Raw genomic sequence first — 26,890 nt, 5'->3', positions numbered from 1 at the left:
TTTTTAAAAGCGAAGTTGCAGAAGATTTCATCCCATCCAGGCTTACCATTTAATAGCTGTGTGCAGCCTTGCATTATTGTTCTTCAGAAGAAAAAAAGCTATCTTCCTTACACTGCTGCAAGAAAGATTTCAGATAGCCTGAATAATATCACTGGGTTAAACTAAGCTTTAAAAAAAAAATTAAAAATCTACTTAACCTTCACTGATCTTTGGTTTGGTGGTTTCTTCTAAAAATAGCAGGAGTTGCAGAAAACCTGCCCGTTCTCTCAGACATGTTTGTGAATTTGATAACAATTGTTTCAGACTTAACTTCTTTTAATTGTTAGACCGTCATGGTCAAATGATGCCAGTCAGAAGCTTTGTATGTGCAAAAAGTTGTCTTGAAGTAACAGTAAGACTTCAAACAAAAATAAAGAACACACACAAAAAAAACCCCAAAACCTAAGGAAATAGGGTTAAATCTGTTCCCATCTATATATTCACTGGCAGACTTCAGTTGCAGGATCAGCTCTCCCAAGCTTTCTTCAGAACCTGCTTTATTTCACAGAATTTATGCCATTAAACAGCTAGTTGCTCGACCTTTTATAATCCCCATTGAATCTCCTGTGGCTCTAGTTCCTATTTATTACACTTTAAAAATCTTTTTTCACAGCAGCCTCTGAATAATTTCCTCATGGGCTTTTTCATGGTGCTTGTAAGTGGTGCTCCTAGCATTAGTTTATTTATAAAACATTCTTAAGGTATGAAGAAGCTGAGTTTACTGTTAAAGTGCAGAAAGTACAGTTAATTGGCTGGCCAGCTTGACCTTAAGACCCAGTCATGTTAGAATACTTAGCTTGCATGTAGTTTTTTGTATCTTCCAACCATAGCTCCTGTTTCCTTTATTTGTGTTGGCATTCTTTCTTTCAATTGAGGATCTCAAGTTGGACACCATAAAAAAGTATAGTTGTAAAAGTTTGGTTATGTGATTTGCTAAGTATGGCTTTGGCACATTCTCTGGGAAGTCACTGCACTCCCTTAGGCATAAATGTTTTCTCTCTTGAGCATTCCCTATCTTATTTGCTAAACCCTTTCTAACTGTTACAGCAAGGGGATCTTCTACATAACCTTACACTAGTAAAAACAATCCAAGAGTACAGCACAGGCTGGGACCAACCCAGCTGGGGAGCAGCTCTGCGGAAAGGGGCCTAGGGGTCCTGATGGACAACAAGCTTAATATGAGTGAAGAGTGTGCTGCTGCAACAAGGAAGGCCAACAGGATGCTGCATTACATCAACAAGGGCATCGCCAGCAGAGATAGGGAAGTCATTATCCCACTCTACTCAGCCCTTCTCAGGCCACACCTGGAATACTGCATTCAGTTTTGGTCCCCGTTATACAAAAAAGATGTAGATGGGCTAGTAGGGTTTCTCTCCACTTTAGCTTCAGGGGTCTTTACCTCTCTTTCACAGATCCCAGTCTTTCACCTTTTTTTTATCTTGGTCTGTTCCTGCCTGTTCTGTGAAGCTCCTATTTTCTGCACTCGCATCTCCTGAGATTTCCCTGTGTAACAGTGTGTAGTAGGGACAATACATAGAAGCAGTGGTGATAAAGCAGAGCTGGTGTTATAAAATGCATTGGTTTTGGGGATACTGCTGTTTGACAAAATTGCAGGACAGTCCATTTGGTCCATGGAGCTTTGAGGAGTCTTGTACAGGGTGAACTGTATTTGTTCTGCCTTAGGATGTGCGTGGCAGATACATCCAAGCATAAATGCTTTATCTACAAGCACAGATGATGTATCTCATTAGACGTCTTAACGTAGCTGGAAATTTAGGTGAGCCTTCCGTCTTGTGGACAGTTATATATTTGAAATATTCAGACTTCCATTTCATACATGGAGATGCCTACACATCTTGCCTTGCCTGTGTCCTCAGGCCATCATGAGAACAATGCTGTTAGCTCAAAACCTCATATTCTTTTGCCATACTCAATGCCAGAGGGAACGTTCTTGACAAAGAATTGGCAGTTGAGACTCTACTGTAAGATGTGGCAATGCTATTGCTTCTTAAAGTTGCTTCCACTCTCAGTATATCAGAACACTTTACCTTCCCTTGAAGCTGGGTATTCAAACAGTTGGGCTACATCACTGTTTTCCAGGGGATCAGCACTTCTGTGATAGAGATTTCTTCTACGTGCGGAGAGTAGGCAACCTCATTGCTGTGAAGGAAGTCAAGTCCTGCTGGGAACTGTCTTGGTTCTGCTGTCAGTCATGCATGAATATTTCAAAAAGTATCAGGATGAGCTTTTAAAAAGTCAAGAGGTAATGTGTCCTGACTTTTGTATAGCTAGAGTTGTTCAAGTATGTAATATTATGTGAGTCCCACCCCATGACTTCTGTTCTACACCTCTTCAGGGTCTTTATCTTATTTGCATTCAACTTCCCTTAGCTGATGAATTCCAAGAACCAGTTGAGCCCAGAAAACAACCGTTAGCTAATCAGTCTGTTGATCTTAAGGTACCTTGTTTGCTTGTATGTCTTTATTGCAGTTTTAGAATATTTTATGTGGTGTTAGTTTTACCAGTGGTTCCCTATTCTTTGCTCTCAGAACTGGATTTTTAAAGTCTTTATATTTGTAATTTACTGTGGTAACTCTGGCTGAGACTTTGCTTCATCTGTCATGACTCTGGTCTCCCATGGAGTGGGATTAAACAGCAACCAGCCAAACTTTGGACAACTTTGTACCATTTATTTTAGGGTGAAAATGGAAAAAAAAATAAAAAAAAAATAAATTGGTTTGCAAGTTCATTTTCATGGGACTTGAGTAAGGTGCTTCTGAGTAAGAATTTCACCAGTCTTCTGTTAAGTTTTTATGTCTCTTAATACACATGGCTTCTGTGAGGATGAACAGTGTTGACTATAGAGGCCCATGCTTCCCAATTTGTTTACTTTCCAGGAATCTGATGTGAATCTTCCCCAGGTAGTTTCAGGAGCTCAAGGTTTATCTAGACCTTATATCAGATATACAATACTGTTAGTGTTACATGTACCACTTACTTCAAATATGTCTCCATATAATAATTCCCGAAGTTTTTTCCATACCCCAGAAGTCTCTGATCTGTTGAGAATATTATGATGAGAATTAGACTATCTGATGAGAATATTAGAAGGGTTGAATTGTTTTACACAGAAGTTGAATTCATAAATGCAAGGAAGGATAAAATCAAATTCTATTGTGCAAATAGCACCGTGTAAAAACTATACCAAATTTTAAGATCTTGTTTGTATCAAGATTTTCTTCAGCGGGGCAAATGTAATAAAGCTGAAATTTGCTTTTCTGCTGCTTTTCGCACAGGAATGTCCATGTACATAGTTAATTCTAAACCATAAAAAAGTGAATGTGGATATCATGATCACTTCATGAGTTAATAGTTATGTAATTATCTTTGGTATTTATTGCAGAATAATCACTGCATAATGTGATGTATATATCTCCACTTAAGTTTTGATTGCTCTATATAGAAGTATATTTGACACTTTCAAGATTCAGGTAAGTTAAAAGCTAAATGAAAATAAAATATTTTGAAGGAGAAAATGTCAAAATGATGAATATTTCAGTCCCACCATTGCAGTAGCTTTTTTTATTTTCATGAAGCTCTTAGAGTAAGAATTGTAATTCTTTCAACAAAGGAAAGAAGGAAATTCCCAATGTTTATAAGCACTTCAAAAAAGCAGTCAGGAGGAGCCAGGAAGCTACAGGTTGGTCAGCTTCACCTCAGCCCCTTGGAAGATGAGAAAGCAGCTAAATCTGGAAAACATTGCCAGGCACTAGGACAAGAAGGCGATAGGAGCAGTCAGCATGAATTCGCCAAAGGGAAGTCATGCTTGATAAACTTCTGTAATGAAAATACCGGCTTGGTAGGTGAGGGGAGAGCCTTGGATATTGTCTACCTAGACTTCAGCAAGGCTTTCAATGCTATCTAACGTGAGATCTTTGTAGAGAGGAGATGATGAAGTATGGGCTGAATGAGCAGACAGCAAAGTCAATTGAAAACTGGCTGGGGCCAAATGATCACCAGAGACCTCTGCCAACCTTAACTGTTTTGTGGTTCTGTTGTGGACTGCTCTGTAATTACAATTCTGGAATTTGTTTTATTAGTTCTGTCAGTGTTGTTTGTGTGTTAGATTTGGGTCTTCTAGTTCTCAAAAATAAGCAGAATCCTTGAAGACAGTTTTGCTTTATTAACTCTGTAAATAGTATGTCCAGGGAATAGGTTAGGAAAGAGTGTTTCCAACACTCCGAGCACTACTTAAGAGACTTACAGGAGTGATATAACCCAAGGTAGCAGTTTTAAAACAAGTTAAAGTTAGTGGCGGACCTTTAGAAAGAGTGGTCTTAGAGGAAGCACATGTCCTTTGTGCCACTGTCCGAAAGGAGGCGCCTAAGCAGCACGTACAAAAGACTGGATGATCCACAAGACCCATCTAGCCTTTTCAGGGTGACACCTTATGTGGGCATCCCCAGTTGTTACAAATTGGGTTGATGGGACAGGAGGGAACCACTTCTGGCTTATCTGTACAACTGGTCCAGACTGTCTGATCTGAGTTCTGATCTGAGTTCTGATCAACAGACTGGCAGCGTCAGATGAGTGCATTTTGTGTGCAAAAAAATATATATATCTGCAGTGACATGCTCCAGAAAGGAAGAAAAAGCCAGTCTGAGTGAAATAACTGCCGTGAGCATTTGAACCTCCAGAGATAGCCTGCCCTGAGCACTGAACCAGTGCATCGCTGTAGCGATGGGAGTGTTCTCTGGTCTGGCGCCTACTTGTGGGCGCTGCTAATAAAGCCTAAGCTGCAGTCACATAAACCACTAGGGAAGATAATGCAGCACAGGTCCAGGGGCAAGGTGACATTAGCAGTGGTGTTTAAGTTGGCCTCTGCTTGCATTGCCTGATCTGTACTTAAAAGGACTATGATCTTTTGGGCTGTCAAGTCCACATTTTGCACAATATTGCATTTCCTTATCATTACAACCAAATTGTTTATAGAAAAATATTCATTAGCTATTGAAAACTAGACTGTATAGACTAAAATCCAAGATTGTGTGTGAGGTGGTGGACAAAAAGCTCTTTTGCTCTGTCCTGTTTAATCTCTGCATTCATGCTCAAATTCATTTCACATTTTCTCCAAGGATTGTATCAGATGTTTCCCTTTTGTCATGCTGCTTTGACAGGTTATGCAGGCTGGGTTACACATTCTACTGAAAATTCAGAAGTGGTTTCCCAAGGGCAAATACCCTACTTGATACTCTTTAGTCAGTTTTCAGAGGTATAGTGTTCTTGTTTAAATCAAGTGGAATTGTGAATGCCTAACCCCTTCAGAAATTGTGTCAGGGTATATTAATGAAAATACCCAGACTTTAAGTTTACAAACTGCTTTTGAAGCTGATGCATTATGTGCACAATAGCTGAGATACTGAATAGGTTTTCCTTAGATTTTTCCAAGGGCATAAACACCACCAAATTACACCTTCACATTGCTGTGTTAGTATTTCAGTCTGACCCCAAACCTGACCTATGTGAAATAATTACAAGCCTTCCTGAAGTTCTAAATATGCATTTCCATTAAAAAAACAACCACTGAATAGTCACACCTGTCAGCCTGGTTTAAGTTTTTAATTAATTTTTTCCTCAGGATTACCATATCTAAAAGAAACAGGAACAGCTGATCAAATTGCTTCATATCCCAACAGTTACACTTGAGATAATGCTTAGTGAAATCAAAATCAGACTTTCTGGTGTTTGGTGAGAAAGTTACGAGAGGCTGCTTGCCACTCTGTGAGAAAGGCAGATGGGAATTACTTCAGGGTGGACTTTCTTAATAGTGAATTGGCTTAGCTCATGTTTTATGTAGTGTTTCTATTCTGTGTTAACACTCTGCTGTTACTTGAAGCTCTGCAAAGTGAATGCATACTAAAATCAACATGACTTCTGTTACTTCCATGGAGGATCATAGCTCCCCCTTTGACACAATCCTAGGTATATCATTTCTGTATATAATTTTTCATCGTGGTTCTACCATGCCAGCGTAGAGCAGACACGGATTGTGGGCAATTTCCCATGTGTTTCTCTTCTGCTGTGGACAGTTGTGGGCTTCCTATTTCAAATGCTCAAGTCATCGCCTTTTGATTCATAAAAAATTGAGGAGTTCCAGTGGTCTTGTATGGAAACTAGGGTTCTGGAGATAGCAGGGGTAACAGAACTTGTGGATGCCTGTTGGCTCATTACTACTGATAGCTTATTAGTGCTTTTCATAGGAGTTGCAGATCTGTCTTTTGGTGCTCTCTTTCAAGAGAAAGAAAGTGCTCCTTGTCTCTGCATAGGCTACAAAACACTTGGATCATTTCTCCATGTGAAATCAATAAAACGTGTCTGGGGAATTGCAGACATGTGACTGTAGTTAGCCCACACACAGAAAAGGGGGAGGAGAGAGAATGTTTGTGTGTTGTCTCCCTTCGAATGCTTGACAAGGTCATAGCTGAGCTGTTTGTCTGAAGGAGGCAGTAAACCCATGGCAACATGCCTGTTACTGATGCCCTGTGGTATCTCATCAAAGACTTCATGGGCACATCAGTGGCATTTTTGCATTGTCTTTCCGTGTGCTTTCTCTAGTATTAATATTGTCTACAAAACAAGATACCTAGTTCTTGTAACATGAAGTGCGTTCCTGGATCTGTCTGCCCCGTCATCTAGGCCCGTCACAGAAGCTGCCACTGTGTTTTATGAAATTTGTCCTGCTACTTATTCAGCAGTACTGTTGAAGGAGAGGATCCCCTTTTTTCCTTCCTGTTTTGTTTTTTCCTCCCCTTTCCCCATCTTTTCCTTCCCTTTGCCTCAATAGTTTACTCTCCTACTATACTTATGCCTAGTACTCACAACATACTTGAACTGTCCTTGGAAAGAATGGGCCCTTCTGTTCTTACTTCCATTTACAAATCAAGTAGAGTGATTGCACCATGTGTTTTCTGAACTGTGGATTGTGCTATTATTCTCTCCCTGTTGCATCAGGAAATGTTACTGTTCTTCACAGCAGAGCTTTGGAACAAAGCTTGCATTTCTTGCTTAAGGCTCCTATATACTTCTTTACTTTCTTCTTCTCTTGATCTGTTACAGTTATGAATAAGGATCGCTGCTGCAAAATTTGTGGAAATTTCTTTCTTTGCAACTTGAACTAGTGAGAAGAGATCTCTCTGATAGACAAAAATGAAATTAAATTTCAGTTTGCAGCTGACCATTATGTTGCAGCAATAGCATTGCTGTCATCAGGGTGCCTAGGGTATGTCTCCATGGACAACTTCTGTATTAAGATTTTAAATAAATATGACAGGAGCCCAATACCTTTCAGTCAATTTTAGTGTCATAGCAGCAAGTATTTAGAGCAAGTATACACAAGAGGCCTGAATTCTCTCTTGGAAGTGCAGGTTAGTAATAGGAATGCCACATTGGTTAATACAAAGTTTTGCCTTAAATTTAGAGGATGAAAATTAGAAAATGGTTTGGCAGTTTGATAAGGACATTCTCATTACACCAGCTCTTCTTGCTTTTTTCGTGGGAATGAATGGGTAGGTATTTGGCATGAAAGGGGTGTGTAAAATTGTTTGTTGATCAAAAGTTTACACACACCGCGTTCAGCTCTGGGGTCCCCAACATAAGAAGGATGTGGACCTGTTGGATCAGGTCCAGAGGAGAGCCATGTTCAGAGGGCTGGAGCACCTCTTCTGTGAAGACAGGCTGAGAGTTGGAATTGTTCAACCTGGAGAAGAGAATGTTCTGGAGAGACCTTAGAGCAGCTTCCACTACCCAAAGGGGTGGCTACAAGAAAGCTGGAGAGGGTCTTTTTACAAGGGCATGTGGGGATAGGACAAGGGAAATGGCTTTAAGCTGAAAGAGGGGAGATTTAGATTAGATATTAGGAAGAATTTATTTACTGTGAGGGTGGTGAGATGGTGGAACAGATTGCCCAGAGAAGCTGTGGCTGCCCCATCCCTAGCAGTGTTCAAGGCCAGGTTGGATGGGGCTTGGAGCAACCTGGTCTAGTGGAAGGTGTCCCTGCCCATGGCAGGGGAGTTGGAACTAGATGATCTTTAGGGTCCCTTCCAACCCAAACCAGTCTATGATTCATACCAATTTATAAAATGTGATCTTGGAAATAATGTAAAAGGACAGTTAAAAGTGAATGCAAGTACAAGCAGTACATGCTTTAGGCATTAATTTGGCTTCTTCTGTTCTTATTTTGATTTCTTAAGCATGTGTATCTGCTTGTGACCAAACCCCTTTATTAATCCATGTGATTAATTTTTTTTCAACCCCTGTCAGAGACTAGTTATTCACTGGACCACAGCTTTATGTGTCTGGGAGCAGCCTGACTTGTAGTCCGGCCGCAGTATTTGATTTGCACCTACCATGTGGTAGGTGCTCTGGGAATCATTACGAGTCTGAGAAGTGACCACAGATAGACACCATTTCAGAAAATACATTATTGTTACATCTAGCTTTGTTGCTTTCCATTTACCTTTGCTATTTTATGTTTCAGAATCTTGTCTCATCTGGAAAAAAAATAAAATAAAAATCTCTAATGTACAGTTAAGCTTAAACTTGGATTTTTTTAAATTTCTTTTTTTTCCAGTGGCCATCTTTTAAGATTTATCTGTATTGTAAGTTATCAAACCAGAATTTAGAGCCTTTATAGACTGTGAGGCCTTTCTCAGGTACATGAATTTCTAGCAGTATGATTTCTATTGTCTCTGTCTCTTACTGTTCACACTCTTTCATGGTATGTTTTCCTGCTGTGAGCAGATTAACTGTTTGAATCCTCTCTTGGTGTTCTTTGATTTAGCAATCTCAGGCAGGTGTATCTTTAATTTTCTCCCTAAGTAGTTGATAAAAAAGAAGAAAGTTAAGATCCAAAATGGTACAGTTCCTCTAAAGTAGTTTTAAGACTCCTCGTTGCAGAGGTTTTCAGCTGCTTCTAAGATAATGTGAATTCAGAAGAGTTCAGCTGAATCAGGGAGTGCATCATCTTGCAGAAAAATTTGGTTGCTGCAGATTCCAGATTCCTGATCTTCTCTATTTACATGTGAAGCAATTATGCTGTAAGTTAGAGATGTGTTCTCAGGAAAGCACCGGCTTTGGAGGTATGTTACTCAGAGTCATCACTCTGTAGAAAATAAACAATTTGGTGATTAACCAAATTAATGTGGTGGTATTAAAAATGACAAAAATCAAGTTTGGTTTGGGAGCTAGCTCTTGGGGGCTAAGAGGCTGTTAGAGGTGGCTAGAGGTGGAGAAGATGGAAAGAAGGACAGGATCATTACCTCCTCTGTACCCTCTGCCAAAAGTGCCATTAGAAAATTTCTTCTGGTTCCTACTCCTGCAGGTCTTGAGCTCTGTCTAACCACTTGCTTTTGCAATGAAAATGAAATGGGGATGTGTTTCATACAGAATTCTTAAAGTAGAGAGTCAGCATTACTCAGATGCTTAGCCCAGCAGACTGGGGATTGTTAATGGTAGGAAGGTTAATAAAATGCAATGGAACCAAGAGATAAATAATGGAAATGCAGTTTTGTAGTGAAAACGTCTTGTATTTACAAAATGCTTCTTCAAAATGCTTAATTTGAAAAGAATAAGCTGTCAGCTAGTTATACCACATTGAGAAAAGTCATGCAGCATAGTGTTTATAGATATACACACTTGGTTGCGTGTATGATAGAAGGTGTACTTATTGTGACAGTTACTATTTCCACTTTTTAATTGTTTGAAAATCTGATGGTGGTGTCATAAGTTTTCATTAATTTTCACACTGATGTACTGGGACTCCATTACTCTCTTGAACTACACAGAGTAAAAATGACCTTCTAAACCAGGAGAGATCTCTGCATTTGCATGTTAATAGACTTCTGCAAAAGGTATATCCGGGTTCATTAGAAAATACAAAGCTATTAATTAAAATGTTTGTATGTCCAAGTACACACAGGATGTCTGAAATGGCTTTTTGAAGCATAAACAGAGGAATAAAGGCATATTTAGAAATCTTTTTTTTTTTTTGCTAAACCTAACCCAAATTGATACTTAAATAGGTCCACATTATATTTGAAATTCGTACATTTTACTTATGCCCATTGTCCGTGATTTCAAAGGTGAGTAGGCTAATAATTTCTGAAGTCAACTCCCGTTATTATGTTGTCACTTGTTATAACATCTAGACAGTGGCCAGAGGTGCTACTGCTAGGCAGTTGTTTTGGAAGAACTGTGTTCTTGCTAAGGACACCATTCAGCTAGAACAACAGAACTATAACTTTAGACAGCTCTGTAGCCGGAACCGTCCCACCAGGTAATGGATAAAGTAAAATGAGTCATTTTTAGTGTCATTTTTTCTTTTCTGTTGTGCTCTGTACAGAAATCACCAGTATAAAATACTAGTACAAACTACCAGTATAAAGTACCAACAGCATTGCTGCTGTTAATAAATGTAAACTCAGCTGAGACTGTGCATGCTTATTTTGTTTTCGTTCCTCAGAGGGACTGATGTATTGGTCCTGTAGAAGCAAGGTAAAGAAGCAAAAGCTACATGTATATCACACATAGGAAAAGATGTAATCTAACCCTGTTCTGTATGGTAGAAGGTAATATTTTCAAGTGGCTGCTGCCATCTTGTAGGAGCTATAGTACTTCTTTGAGGAAATGAACTGCTTTAGCTATTATTAAAGCAATTAAAAGTCATTCAAACAAATGGAACACCAGGATGTGACAGATCTAACAAACTCAACTAGAAAATTAGCAGTCGTTTTTGTTAGATTAAAGGAAAAATCACTAGTGGTATTGACATTCAGGAGTTTGTAGTTGCTTTAAGATTTCTACATCCCGTTGAAATGAACTGGTACTACTATAGAACTATACTCAGATTTAACAGCACATTGATCTGTTACTCATTTGCATTGTCATGGCTTTCATTATCACTTAAAGCTAGACATTTATTTCACACTGAGTGAAAGCTTACCATCCAAGACCTCCTCTTGAAATCCTTCAGATTGTAATGCTTTGAATTCCATTGCTATTGATTTCTTCAAGGTCATTTTCTGTTTATTTTCTTGGTACCAGGTTGCAGTCCCACTGACAGTGGAAGTTTTGAAGATTGTAGTAGTATCTGGTGTTGACCTTCTAGATTAAACCCTTAAGATAAGGGTTAAAGAGATGAAAGGAAGAAACAGCATGTTCTGATTGTATTCAGGTGACTGAGTGTTCCTAGATGGAAAATTAAGATTCAGCCTTTCTGACTGCCACAGCTCAGCAGCAGGCATTGTAATGGTAGTAGGGGAGTGAAGTGGTTGCTTCCTCTCAGGTCAGTTGAGGTCAGTTTTTCAGTGGAAAAACTAAATTTCTCTGAGTTCATTTAGACAGAGATGCACCCTGAATCCCTTTTAGATAACTTTGGTCTTTGAGAGGGTGACTGAGCACTGGAGTAGGTTGCCCAGAGAGGCTGTGGAGTCTTCTTCCCTGGAGATGCTCAAGAGCCATCTGGATGCAATCCTGAGCAATGTGCTGTAGGTGACTACGCCTAAGCAAGGAGCTTAGACTAGATGACCCCCCGTGATCCCTTCCAGCCTCAACCATTCTGTGATTCTGTCTTTTGTCACATTAAAATCCTAGCTGGGCTAAGTTTATTAGGTGCTAGGAGGTTTCTGGCTATTAAAAGTAAGCTGTTAAGTTGAAAATGTCCTTCAATTCTGTCTTCTGTTGCTTCTATATAAGCTCTAAACGTAGGATTGCATGCTTAAAAAATGTGTTCTTTGTTTTCTATGTCTGAATTAAGAGCAATTAAGAGATTCCAGGATTTACTGGTCTCATTCCTATGACAAGATTTGTATCTCTAGAAGTGCCACCTGCCACTGGAGAATAGGGAGAAATGTGTCAATGACTTTGGCAGGGTTTGAACTAAAGCAAGTTCCTGGCCAATACAGCCCGCTCATGCAGTGTTTAGCATGGAATCTGGTACTACCAGAGTGTCTTCATGACCTTCCACAATGCCCTTCATTGTGCTCAGAGCTTTTCCAAGAATGGCCTATTGAAACGGGCAAGAACTTTGCCACGGTCTGTTCTGCTGTGGCCAGAACAGCCACAGAAGTGAAAAAATGCTGATTTTACTCTGCATTTCCTTTGGAGAGCTTTACCTAACAGTAGGGTGCAACTGCAGAATGGAAACCATGCACAACACATGGTATAGAATTGGGTTGAGAAGGCTCCTTACAATAGCGCTGTGGCTGTGAAAGGTGATGTATTTATGCACGTAGAGATGCATGCACGCTTGTGTCTGCAGTGTAGTTTGTAGTAACAAGAAACAGTATTGCAATTCTTCAAAGCAGTAGGAGAGTGAAAGGTGCACATCTAATTAATGGATCATGACATTGGAAAGCAAAATTTGGGTACAAACTCTTAACAGGAAGGGTTGTGAAATTCTGTGCCAGTGCCCTGAGTCCGAGTCAAACACAGATTCACCTGGGCAGGAGTGAGATTTTCCCCTTCTTAGTAGCTTCTGCCTTCTGTGTCTCCTTCATTGCCCTGACATCCTCTATTCCTAGTACAGTTTCACACTGTTTTTCCAATTCTGCTCCATCTTTCATCTGCTGGGAGATGGAGGAGCTACAGCAGTGCCGCGACTGACTTGTGTCATGATATTCTTACTATGGAAGTGTGTTACTGTCATGGGAACATGCATGGGGATGCACTTCAGCACTTGGCTAACACACGGGAGACTTGGTCCTCTCTCCCCTTTGCACCGTGGCCTTTGCTGGCCATTTTGCAAATGCTTAAAGTCTACCCTACTCCATTCCTTATTTTAGAGTTTCCTTTCAGTTGTGTCACCATTTAAGTACTGCTTGCTTTATGTCAGTTCTCACAGCGCTCATTTTTCCACCGTTTAGTGGCTACAGATATTAAGTGGGCTAATACTGCAATTGCTGCCTGTGAGAAGGTTGTCACTGATGTTCACTAAGAGCTAATGTAGATACTGTGATAACAGGGTTGAAGCCTAATAAATGAACCAGCAGTTGGAGAATTATGGACTATTTCTAAATCCTCCAAGTTTATAGAAAAGGTGAGATACTTAAATCTTCATTTTGTGATCAGAAGAAGACATGAAAGAGAAATTGATTCTCTGATAGCAATGTAATGTACAACAATATACATAAGAGATGGTGGATATCTTTCTTAAATAATTTCCTTTTATGACTAACACATGCACTAAATCAAAGATGAATGAGAGGCTGGTGCGATTAATCAGGCCATATGCTGCGATACGATGACAGAATGTAAGAACAGTGTATGTCAATCAGTTGCTATTAAGTATAATGGCCAGTGATTTACCACCTCATTAAATGATCAGGACACCCAATTCATTTGTATGTGAATAGCAAAACAAATAGTCATTAAAATTTCCTGATAAGGCATTGAGTTCTTCCTTCAAACTTGCATTAATTTTACCAGTATAGTAAGAGGGAAAAATTAGCAGAGTGGAAGCTATCTCATGGGGTATATCAAGGCACAGTCTAACACATGGGGACAAGAAAATTGCTTTCCAAAAGTAGTGTTTGTAGGTATGTGTATGAATTTGTCTGTGTCTGTACATACGTACTGCATATCATCAAGATACAGCATCAAGAGGATGTATTCCTTTTTACTTGATTTAGTATTTGTTGCAGTACCTGGATTTCTTTGACGTTGTTCCCTACTTACTGTACACAATACTCAGAGGTTCAACAGTGCCATCCTGTGGGTGCTCTTAAAGGTTTGAAAGCTATGACAGGTAAATAAATGACCTCAACAGGATAAACTATTATAGAATATCAGATACTGTATGTCCCCATGCAATCAGCTAGAATATTTCCCTCTGGTAGTCAGTCAAACTAATTATTACTTTTCTATCCAGAAAATTAATAACCTAAATGTATTATAACCAATGGGAAAGTATTTCAGGCAAGCTGATGAGCAGTGTGCTTGTTAGTTTTCCTCTGTTGCTGAAAAATGTGGTTTTAATCATCTCGGTGTGGTTTTAATCATCTTGGAATTTATTTTCACAAACAATACCAAAATCAAAGGCAGCTATGTAAATTCAAATAAGCACCTCTATAAAGAAGTATGTGCACATCTTTAAAGAGGCATTGGACTGAAACTCAGACTAGTTAGCTTCTGTGTTTCATAACATAATCATGATCATAATCATGATCATGATTCATAATCATGAATTCCCAAGCAACCTTGAAGTTTAAGTTGGATGATTTGAACAACTGGCCAGTATGTTTTTAATTCCAGAAGGATAAGGGCAGGATTAAAGTCTGAAGTTTTGTTGATTGAAGATGGAATTCTGCTCAGAATATTGGGAGAACTTTCTGTTCATGGAGGACAAGGTATAAAATAGCCAAACTGCTCTTATTAGGGAATAGTTGGGTGATCAATAACTAACTGCAGATCATACTATTTCATGTATGTCTTTCATTTTGCATGCTAAGCAACTTACCATGAGAGTGAATAATATATTTGTCTGGAAATGAGCAAGGCAGTAAAGGGGAAGGTGCTTGGTAGAAGTTTCTGCTCATTTTTCAGTTCCCTGCTGGAATGGGGTACTGGAGGGCTGAGGTGTGTGCTGCCTTTGCCTAGTGGTTCAGGGAATTGGGTGCAGCTCCAAGTTCTGCATAGGTACCTCTTCAGTTCTCATCCTTGCAGGAATTTCTCCTTTGCTTTCCACAGCTACAGTCCAGCTGTGAGTCGCAGTACATGCCACTGGGTGATTGATTAAAGGAAGGAAACACCAAATTACAAACTCCGCTGTTATTCTTGGGTAGCTAAAAATCATGGCATGATTTGTGGCTCCTAAGTCTTTGAAAAACATGTCGTGATTATTTATATACTTGTATGTCTCTTTGCCAGATCCACTTAAACAGATGTATTATTAACTCCCGTGAGTATGAAAAGACAAATATGAATCATTCCTGTTTAGAAGATTAGTTTAATGTAGTTTTAATGCATTTAACTTTTTTTTTTTTGCCTATTTTGAAAAAAAAATAAATCTTCTAGCCTAACAAAAGGCTTGCATCTGTGTAGTTCTGGCCTTTTTAAAGTAGGCTAACCTGTTGTAAATGTTTGAAACGTTAGCATACGGAAATCTTGAGACTATGCTTGTATACTGATTTACAGTACATAGATGGTTTTTGGATAAATCAGATGTATCAGGAAAATAATCTCTCATGACATTTAATTGAAGGCAGAAAGGGTAATAGCATACCAAAGTTTAACCTCTGCACAGAAGAGATTTCTTTGTAGTCCTGATCAGTTTAAGGATAAGTTGAGCCCTGGAGCATCAGCATTCATATAACTTTTCCACATTTTTATCCAAACTGATATGAATGGGTTTGCATCATTTAAGTGTCTAATTCTGATTTTGAACCTCATGAAACTCTTGATCTTGATTTTGCCTTATTTTTATTATATTTATTTATGTTGCCTCCTCAGAAGGTTCTGCATTTCATTCAATAGTATGTTAAAGGTATCTGCTATTATTAGTTCTAAATGTATGTCTTCTACTTTCTTCAAGTGTCACATTCTACTTATATTACAAAGAAGATAAATGGGAACGATATTCTCCACTGTTTAGTATACTGTGTGCAAATAGTTCTTAGCTCTTTTCTCATACAGAAGTTTCTCCATGCTTTCTCAGTTGGGTTTTTTTTCCACCTTTATTTCTGTTCTGATTCTTTACTTACGGTGTTCCTGGACTGAATACAGCAGCCATGGGAATGTGCCACACTCTTCTCTGCACTTGGGACCACTCATAAACAGCTGTGAATCTGTGTAATCGATACATGTGTGCATGCGTAGCCTCTGCACCTATGTGTGTGCATTCACTGCATAGATAGACAAAGAACTGTAAAATTCCCTGTTAACTTAGAGAACTAATTTATTCAGTTTCTCTATTTTAAATTGAGTTTAGATAAATACGTATCTGCCCCATGTATGTTCTGTGGCCTGTAGGAGATTTCACAGTAATTTCAGTGTCACTGGGTTTGGCTTTAGAGTATGTCTGTCAGACTTCAGTTCACCTAATCCCTCTGAGGTGAAGGCATAAGATTTTGGTATTATTAATGCCTTATTTCATTTAGTTAATGATCTTTTTAAGTATTCCATCTTCTTTGTTATTTACTTGCAATGCCAGATAAAGATCTTATTTAAGTGAAGTATTATAAAATAATAGAAATCTTTATTTCATTTTAATACAATCAGGATAAATTAATCCAGTAGAGAGTCTGACGTTAAACAGGTGCAGTTCTTAGCAGCATTGCACATGTAAAATTAGGGTAGGTTCTTTGAGCACTAAGATCTTAACAGATGTGTTCTTTTTCTCCATACGTTATAATAAAACAAGGATTTGCTCTGAAAGTATTGACACACTCGCTAAGCAGTCTTGGCAAACATGCCATTGTATTCCTTACACAGTATCAGGTGTGGCTATTATTTAACTTTAAATAAATATGTGCATTAAATAGCTGTAAAGCACATACATATATATAAACAAAACCAGTTTTTCTCAAAAAGTAATGTATTTTTTTGGCTCTCTTGTTTACTGGTGCCTAGACAAAGGAATGCTGCATCTTCAAAACAACATCTGTCAAACCGATTTTCATCAGATTAAGCATATCCTCAAAGCAACCATCACAGCTTACAAAATACGGGAAATGTAGGTTGTGCTTGCATAAAACACCAATAGAATTTAAAGCACTTGAAGTGTTTTACAAATGTAGTGATGATAGCCTGTGCGTATTCTCCATTTTTGTTTCTATATTTGGTAGGTTCTTGGGAAAGATAATGAGTGATGTTGCAACACTGCAGTGTCAGTAGATGTCCCAGAGTGCAATTACAGAGTTACGATCCTGGCAGCTAATCTGGGTCCGCAAAAGCCAGTGGTTTGAGAGGCTGGCAGTAGAGGTTGAATTTATTGCGAAGAAGTTCATCTGTAGAAAGATTTCTCTCATTAAGTATGAAATTAAAGTGTGAATCAGTGACTGATTATCCAGGCCTTTCTCTGATCCATTGAATTTCCTCATTAGTATAGATGTGTGACTGTATATGCTCTGGCCTGATTCTGGTTCCATAGATCATCAAAGATAATTGGTAATATTAAATTTTTAAAGATCTTTTCTGGGACAGTGTAATCTGATAAAAATAGGGGGAAAGCCACTGGTTTTTACGTAGAGCGTAAATAAAGACAAAACTTAATCATTTGCATTTCTGGCCAGCTTTCTATCTTTTTTCCTTGCTAGGGAATAATTAATGCACGAAAATGAGCTTCCTAATAGGCTGATGTGTCTTCCATAGGAACGAAGCATTTTGCCTTTGTAATCAGTTAAGTGAGAGGTGAAGTCTCATTACGGTGTGTGCCTACAGCCGAGTGTGGGAACTGAAGTCAGCCAGAAATGAATGATGGGATTTCTGTAAAAGATTTTTGTGGATGGAGGGTAGAGGTGCTTGAGAAGCCAAGTCAACATTACCATTAGTTCTTACGTTTAAAAGTTGGAAATCTAGCCTAAAGCAAGAAAAGTCCAGTCAAAAATCTACCAAGAAGACAAATAAGGGTGAAAGTCAGGGACTAATCTGTTCCAGCTGCATTTGGATGTAGATACATTTTTGCAACCCTGGTTTCCTATTACCTATGTGTCAGTGAATTGCCCTGTGCTACCTTAAAATGTTCCACATGAACCCTAGGCTACTTAATGTGAGGTGTTTTGGTGGCTACCACACACCCCTGGGATAGCCCTAGTTAGCATCCTGTTCCTAAGAGAGTGACTAAAGACAGTCCTAGAACCAATTGCATACAAACGATGCTAAGTATGTTATTTCATGAAAGAGTTCAAGATAAATTCTTCGCATCTGAACATATAGTTTTTACCAGGAAATTGGTATTGTTGATTTTTTGTCAAATATGCTAGCTACTTCTGCAACATTACTGAGAACATAAACCTCAGGTTGGATTTTAGCTTAACTGAATCTGAAAATTATCTTTATAGAATCTTCAGCCTAGTTCCTTAGACAGAAGAACATACTACTAAGTAAAAGGAAGTACAGAAATGTACCAAATATTCTAACTCTATCCAGCTCTGTTGTGTACCCAGGGAACTTAGCACTTTAAGGTTTGGGTCCTTTGAATATTAATAGCATGACATTTCAACAGGAGACCAGGGTTTCTAAGATGTTTGCAATTTGCAGCAGGGAAAGCTGTGTTTGAAACAACCATTATGCAAGAGATTTCTTCCAGTTGTCATTTTTGGCCAAAACCACGGAGCATTTAACTTGTTTTTAAAGCAAGAAGTATGAAACACACCGCAAATAACACAGTGTGGTGATGGGCAGACAAGCCATAGCACGTTCAGCAAATAGAGGCTCTTTCTGGGAAATGTTGATTTGAATTTCATGCATCATCTAAGCATAGTGAACACTGAAAGGTCATGGTAAGAATATAAGAAAAAATCCATCTGATTTGAATTTCACACTATCCAATATTGTTAATAATGCAGTGTCAAACAAATAACTGTTTCTCGGAGTGTGACTAAAGCCCAATTCCATGTATAGTTGAAGAATAACTTGCCACACATTTTTTCCCCATTTACTGTTCATTTCCTTTATAATGTCATGGTGTTAGTTTATGAATGGCACCTTGAGCCACTGCAGTACATCTGCGTTTTCCCAGTCAGAGTTACTTCTTTGAGTTTGTTACTCAGCATCCAGGAAATCTCATGCAGACTGTAACATACTAATTAGCTCAGTACAATTTGGATAAAATGAAAGTGTTTTGCTATTGATCTTTGCTTGTTATTAGTTTATTCTAACAGAAAATTGAAGATGTCTAATATAGTTATCAAAATATCCTTTCTTATGATAGGAAATGTTGCTGGTACTCTTTAATGGAGGTATTTCAGAGCAGAACGCCCTTCTTTTCTCCCTTTTTCTAATCCTGTCTTTCTGACTTTTTAAAAATCTCTAGAAGGGATGATGAGTCTTTTAAAGTAACTAGAGTGTTCAGAGGCTGTGTAGCAATACTATGACTTAAACAGGGCTCAGGCAATATTTATTAGACTATTATATTGAGTTCTAATACTGTGCTGCTTGTTACCTTAACATCACATAACATCATATTAATAAATCTTTACAAGCTGTGTAGTTGTAAAGTGCATCATAATAATCAGTATCATTCCTCTAATAAATAATTTGATTTGTGTTTGCTTTGTGTTGTTCCAACCTGATTAGCTATAACATCAGAGGGCAGGGACCCTTCTCATGGTGCAAGTTAATGAACCGCCTGCTCAGAGTCCTCAGTTATGGACATGCTCAGAGCGAGGCACAACTTTACCTCCGCACTCTCCTTCCCTCTGCAGTGCCTCAGGTTATGTGGTTTTCTTACAGAAGTATTATCTCTATTGCAGAGATTTTCTGGAGCTCCTGGTCTTCATTGTTCGGTAGACTCCATGCACATGTATGGGTTTTCTTGCCCAGGAGACCACTGAAGTTGCTGAGTATTTATAATTTAGACACTTTGGTAATGCCCACCCCCGGGGGTAGACTGATATACATGGCTACTCTTTGGCCTTCCTGTAGAGTTGGTCAGTTCAGTAGATTGGTGGCCCAGGGAGACTGATCGCTTGTGCTGCCCAAGCTCTGAGTTGAATTCTACCCATGGAGAGTCTGTTCCTATTGGCATGGATGGAGGTCTGCAACTGAAAAAGCAGGGTGGGCTTTGCTTTGTTTTTTAGTGTTTGTTTTGTTGTAGACTTGATCCTCCTGTGTAATAAAGTAGATAAATACCCACTTGAAAAATCTACAGTACTGGGTGTTGGTTTTTTTTGATACTCAGAATCTTAATCCGTTTGATTGACACATATAAACTTGAATTTTATTTTATTCTCCATCACAGCAGTAAGTTTAGTCCAACTACAGTTCTCATTGTTACAATACAAATACACTAAGCCTAAAGAACTGCTGGCAGCTTATCGATAAAATTTGGGGATTAAGAAACCAATGCAAACAAACAAAGACTCTAAGCTTAAAGTAAGGAACAGACTGTTGCTGGACTAGCCTTTTACTGCTATCACAATTAACGTGAAGCAATAGCATCCAAACCCAATAGGTCTGTTCTTGGCTGCATTAAGAACTAGTAAGGCAATAGTCATTTGAAGAGGAAATTTGTCATGTCTATTTGAAACATTCATTAATTGTCAAAAATGCTACTTTTTTTTTTCATTGTATATGTGATGTACTTTTCATTTTCACCTTCGAAATAATTTATACAAATAATCCATCTTATCTTTTTTCAGCCCACCTAAGCCAACGGTGTTCATCTCTGGTGTCATTGCTAGGGTAAGATTATCATTAAAATTCTTTAAATCAGCAAAAAATTATTGTAGGCTTTTCAGAATTATCACTGATGAGGCCAAAATTAATCTTTTGCATTTACCTTCCTCTTTTATGAGAAGAGGCTTTATGTTTTGTTTGTTTGCAAGTCCCTTTGAGCATTCTTTTTGCTTTTGTGTGAAATTGAAATTATTTATTGAAATTACTTCCATTGTTTTATTTTGAATTTTAACATTTTAAGTTTATTGGATCTTCTTTTCATACCTAAGCTAGTCATTACTGCATTAATTTCCTTTGAAAGCAATTGCATGTTAAGTCTGCTGCTACAGCTTGATCTGTGATGGTGAGTGACACTCTTGCCTGTAAGGATATGTGCTTGAACATACATGTTTCAGCTGCCATTTGTGCCTCGAAGTACATGGGATTCAAGATGTTATTCCCTGGATTTCTAGGACCTGGAAATACATGAGCTAAATAATTAGTATTAACTAGCCATTAATTTCATGATCAGTAATTCATGCCTTGTGTGTTGTGACAGGGTTTTTATCATGGCTTTATATGATGGCCACCTTTAGCATGATAGCCTTACATCACTGGGGTGTGCAGTGTGGTTTACTGTAAGATGCTGTGGTTGTGTCAGATCATGTAAGTGGAAAGAGCAAGCTGATGCCATTTTCCCTAGCCCATAGGGATAGCAGACAGGCAGTGCTGTATTTCCTGGACCTCCATCTGCACCAAGGTGGATACCTATTTAGGCATTTACATGCCTAATTCCTTGTAACTAACTATTGCCTTAATGTTTAGTAACTTTGATAGCACTTTAACAGTTGTAGAATAGTGGGGGTTTTTTTATGAGTGACTTACGAAATCTTAGACATAAAAAATACAGGCTCCCAATTTAGTAGGCATGCAAAAGATTCAAAACGGGAAGAAACTATTCTCTTAATTTTATAACTCAGCTCTTCTTTAGATAATCAATTACCTAACAGGGTACTATATTTATCCTTAGTAGGCTGTCAGCTACAAGTTGGTGTATTAACCTGTGAAGAGCAAAATTGTTCTATCATTTTCTGAGACTTAACAGTTCCCAAATATGTACAAAAATTTCTTCTCTAGGTAATAACAAAATCTAGAAATGTGCTTTTGAACCCAGAGTAATTTTTCAGTTATATTCTCAAGTTTCCTGGTATGAAACTTCTCATCAGTGTCAAGTAGAGGTTTATATACTATCACCTGTCCTGTTTAATGTCTTTATCAGACAGAAGGCTCCTCATCAGGTTTGTGGATGGCACCAAATCGAGAGGAACAGTTCATAAGTTTGAGGGCAGGGCTGCTACTCAGAGGGACCTGGACAGGCTGGAAGAATGGCAGGCAGTATCTGGACATGAGCCAGATGCATGTGAGACAGCAAGAAAGCCAACAACATCCTGGTCTGTGTTAACAGGAAAGTAGCTGGTAGTTAGAAGGAAGGGATTATCCCCCTCTGCTTGGCACTCTTTAGACCGCTTATGGCATAGTTCATGCAGTTTTGGACACCCAGTGTATGAAAGGTGATGATGAACCAGATCAAGTTCACTGGAGGGCCACCAAGGTGGTCAGGGGCTGGAGCACATGCCCTGTGGGAGGACAGGCTGAGGGAACAGGCCTCGCTCAGCATGAAGAAGAGAGAGGTTCAGGAGTACCTAACAGCGGCCTTTCCACATTCCACATACAAGATGCTAACACTACCACAACATCTTATGGTAATTACCAAGAAGATGGAGCCAGGCTCTTTGGAGTGGTGCATGACAGGCAGACAAGAGATAACAGACACAAACTGAAATGGAAGGGCCTGACCAGGCATAAAAAATGAACTTTTTCACTGTGAGGAAATTCAGGCAGTGAAGCAGGTTGCCTGGAGGAGCTATTCAGTCTTGGTCCCGATAGGTTTTCACAATCAGATTAGATAAAAACCTTGAGTAAGTTGGTCTGATTCCACCACTAACTCTGCTTTGAGCAGGAGGTTTGGCTAGAGACATCCTGAGGTCCCTTCCAACCTCAATTATTCTGTGATACTTTGATTCTAAGACAGGCATTTCCTGCTAACATTTACAGACTAACTCTGTCATCTGCCTAACTGTTACATTACCCACAAGTCATAGAAGAGCTGCATTCACACCACTGGTTTTGAGACAACAAAATATGAGGGGTCAGAGAGGTATGGAAAAGACAAACAGCAGCATCAGGGAGAAAAAAGGTAGGAAATGTCAAGTCTGAAAAGAGGAGATCTTTGAAAGCAACTGGAGTAGAGAAAAAAAAATGGAAGAAGTTAACCTAATGATCAAGATTTTAAAAAGTTGTGTCAGAACAGAAAGAATTCGGAGTAGATTGAAATGGGGTCAGGTGTGAAACAGGTCATCTGAGATGTCAGCTTTGTACAAAATACCTCTGTGTAAGGTTGTTCCCCCGTGAGCCGATGGAATGGAGGGAGCTTTTGGCTTATGATATGTTTGCCCAATTTCTAAAGAGGCAAGTTGTGGTGCTGTTGTCCTTCCCTGTCACTGAATGCTCTAGTAGTTGTTTCCCATTGCTTTTTGAAAACCTGATGGGACTGCCCCTGGAAATGACAGTTGTAAAGAGGTGGTGTAAGGGTTACACGTGCACTGAGCCTGCCCAGCAGCAGCATGTGAAAACTAACACCAGCAGAGCTGGTGCATGTTAAACTTAAAACTTGTGGAAAGTGTCCTTGCTCATGGCAGCAGGGTTGGAACTAGATGATCGTTAAGGTCCCTTCCAACCTAAAGCATTCTATGATTACGAAAAGCCAGCCACCCCTAAGATTTGAGTCAAAAGTCTGTTTAGATCCTGCCTTTCTTCCTACAGAACTGGTATTCCTACATAGGTTTCATTGTGCATGTTTTTTTTTCACACTGCCTAACCTTGTAAAATAATTTCCTCTTTTCTGGTTGCTTTGTGGAAACCAAACAGGTTAAGGAGATCCGACCATACAGAACCACTGAAAGTGACTTAGCATGAGGAGCTATTAAGTGTTGAAGATAGGAATGTTGGGGTTTTTTTCCCTTGGGTCACTTTAAGATAGATACTGTGCTCTTGGATGGTGTCTGTAATTGGAAGAAGTGAAACTTGAGTAAGAGAAATTTTGAAGTTGGCTGAAAGAATGGCAAGATAGGATGTGTACAGGGGGGCTCCAGAGTAACATGCAACATTATTTTCCATCTGCTTTTCACATTCCTAAAAACTTACATACATTTGAACTGGAAAGTACACTTTTAAGTTTTCTTACATTTTTCCTGGTGTGTTCTTTGAACAGGGTGATAAGGACTTCCCTCCAGCAGCGGCTCAGGTAGCTCATCAGAAACCACATCCTTCTGTGGAAAAGCTTCCTCCCCCACAGCATGTCAAACAGCACATCCACCAGCCTCGCAAGTGAGCTCTCTCTCAATCTCAGCCAAACTGACAAGAGTGAATAAGTTTTCAAGAGAAGATGAAAACCCTTTAGGATTCACACTGTCAAATCAGTTAAATTGACCTCTAAAATAATATGCTGTTTCTTTTACTTTAATTCTCAAGGGTTAATAAGAATGAAGACATTGTTCATTTGTTATCCCAGATGGGAAATTCTCTATTAAGTATTTGCTGATTAGGGGTGGGGTTTTTATAAGATTTTTCTTATTGCCAAGATAAAACTTCAGTATGGATAATATGATTAATGAGCTTAAAACTTGTACTTTTAGGTGTGGCATTGCAATAGCAGATAGTTAATGTAGCTTTTACGTTAAGCCGGTAAGGAAGAATAGCCCTTTTGTACTGGTATCTGTAATATCTGGAGGGAGTTTGTGTATGTTAAGACAGAAATAGGTGGTTGTCTTGCTTATGTAGAACCCTTGCAGTCTCCAGTATCCTACAGTGTTATACCCCAATGGCTATGCCCTCTGATTCCAACTAGTGAGATGGTAGAAGGGCCCCAAAATGTTCACAAGTGGGCAAAAATCCAGCTGAATCTTCTTTACACCTCTTTGCAGTCACACAGCACTGCTGAGGTTCTTCCATTTGGAGGTCTGTGGGAATGGAAAGGAGAGAGACATCAGAGTTACAAGAATACTGCTGCTGTAGGTAACTGATTTGTGATCTCCTGGATCTCATTGAGGGCTGCATTTTTATGAGGTAATGATTTCTTAATCCCAGTAACAAGCTGAAGGAGCTCAGGACCCTCCAGAATTGAACTTAAACTGGTGGAAAATCTGTATTCTTTTTTGACTTACAGTTTGAGATCACTTTTTTACATTAGTAAATGTGTTATATTTTATGACCCAACTTCTGTTGTTCATCATGGGTTTTTAAGAACGGTAGTGATAAGAGGGAATAAAAGCTAATTTTCAAATAGACCAATCAGATTAGTTTTGGCCACATAATTAAATCGTTTGGTTACAGAGTTCAAAATCACTTCTGTCATTTTCCTTCTGAAGCTCATCTCTCTAAAACCCAGAAAAATTGTGTTTTTAAACATTCTATCTACTTTTTTAAAGTGTTCTTTTGTTTTTAACTGACTATAAATACAGTAGAGCCTTTAAAACCCTCTAGGTTTGTGAAATGTCTAGTAATGTAAAAAAAGTGTACCAGAGATAGTGCTGCAGACATTCGCCTGGCAAATCAATGAAAGTTTGAGGTCACCTGGGCCTTTACCTAGTTTGTTTATGTTTAAAATAAAATAATACAGAAAACCAGTGAGGAGAGTTTTAAAAATATTATTTTTATAAAATTTCTGCAGATTAAATAATTATTCCCTGAATAGCTGTTTTAAAACAACAACAGTCATGGCCCATTTCACAAGTGGAATAACTCACTTCATGTGGGCGAGAGGGACTTGGCATTTTTTTCTCTCCATAGCCTTGAAATGGAAATGATGTTTTGCAAAGTATATGCATGGATATATTTATTCTACACCCAAGGAAGGATGTACAGTCTGTATGTGCAATCCTTATTACCAATTTAATTAGATAACTGTACTTGCCTTAAGGAACGAGCGTTGTTTATAAGAATTATTCTGTATTAGAATATGCATCATTTTAAAAATATGCTTTCTGTTTCTGATGACGGTACATCTGAGGCCTTGTTTGTAGCTGCTCATGAGTGTATAAGTGATTCACACATGAGTAACTCATTCATAAGGGTAACATTGTTGAGCCTCTCGGAATATCTGCATGAGGTAATTTGCCGGCAGGGATGTTTGCAGATTCAGGGCTGAAAGCAGTGGCATCTCGATGGTGCAGCCAGTAGCTGCCAGCATGCTGCGCCAGCAATGAAGCAGGTCATCACAGTTGCTTGGTACTGGTAGCTACTGGCTTGAGAGTGAGCTGGATGGGATTCAGCTCTCCTCGTCCTGTGCCTACATCTGAAGTAGTGTCTAGTCTCCAGCTGTAGTCAATGGTGATGTAGTCAGGACAGTCAGTAGAGTTTAGGTATGGCGTCTTGGACCAAATGGAAATGTCTTTCAAGATGAGCTGGATCATTCTTGGCTCTGACTGCAGTGGAAAACTAAACATACCTCAGTGTAGAAGGACGCAATTAGATGTGGCTGGGTACCTCTACTCTGTGTCTACTAATAGCTGGTAGAAATGCTTCTGAAAGCAACACCACATTTCCATTCTAATACTAAAGTTATGAACGTGGATGCCTTTGGATTACAAACTACTGCTCCTGGTTGTTAATACAATATCTACGCCATGTATAGAGAACACCTGAATTTTGTCTTTGATTACTTAAAGGGATATATAAGTTTGTACAATCTAGTATGGCTTTCAAGATAGCTTTAGTGGCTTCTAGAGTGCAGGAATTCCTATATGGTTAGAAAATGTCTCTGTATGAAAGCATATTGTATATTGTTGGGAGGTATCCATGTTTATACATAGGTGTCCTTACCTAAGCATTACCTTGTCCAAAATAAAGAATCATAACTGGTGATTTGGGTTTCCTTCTGGTGGTTATTGGTGCTTTTAAAATATGTTACACTAACATACAAGCACAGGAGGTGTTCAGATGTTACCTTGAAATGATTGCAAAAGAAATTTTCTGTAATTGTAAGTGTGGCAATAATGCAATAATAAAGCACGAAGTTGTACATTGAGCTCTTTTTTTTTTCTGTAAGTACAATGTAAAGCAGCAAGGTGCAGTTTTGTGGGGTTTATGAGATTTTATTACAGAACGCTTCATGACTAATCAACATTTTATAAATAGTGAAATTTATTAGGAATTCTTATGACACAGTGGATGAGCTGTGTTGGATAGTCCAGTCTCATTTAAAATAGAAACTAGATGCTACCAGCTAGAATGGGGATTGCTGTTTTACACTGTGAAATTGGAGATCCTCACTTGATCTTTGTGAAGCTATTGAATCTAAGCCTGGTAATAAATCAGTCTGATAAAGGAAATGAAATCTAACATTTTCCTTTGCTTTTCAAGT

The 26,890-nt window shown here is 38.8% G+C and overlaps 1 protein-coding gene across 2 annotated transcripts in view; it reads left to right on the top strand.

Moving 5' to 3' along the window:
* DAP (death associated protein) overlaps positions 1 to 26,554 on the top strand; it is a 53,390-nt gene extending 26,836 nt beyond the window's left edge. For both annotated transcript variants that reach the window (XM_030489235.1, XM_030489227.1), the window contains 2 exons: positions 20,394 to 20,436; positions 23,741 to 26,554. In XM_030489235.1, coding sequence (XP_030345095.1) covers positions 20,394 to 20,436; positions 23,741 to 23,860 — 163 coding nt within the window. In that variant the 3' untranslated portion in view covers positions 23,861 to 26,554. The remainder of the gene's footprint in view (positions 1 to 20,393; positions 20,437 to 23,740) is intronic.
* The last annotated feature ends 336 nt before the right edge of the window (positions 26,555 to 26,890 follow it).

This window comes from Strigops habroptila, chromosome 1, assembly GCF_004027225.2.
Source record: "Strigops habroptila isolate Jane chromosome 1, bStrHab1.2.pri, whole genome shotgun sequence".
Lineage (NCBI taxonomy): Eukaryota > Metazoa > Chordata > Aves > Psittaciformes > Psittacidae > Strigops > Strigops habroptila.
This window is presented reverse-complemented; position numbering and strand designations above follow the sequence as displayed.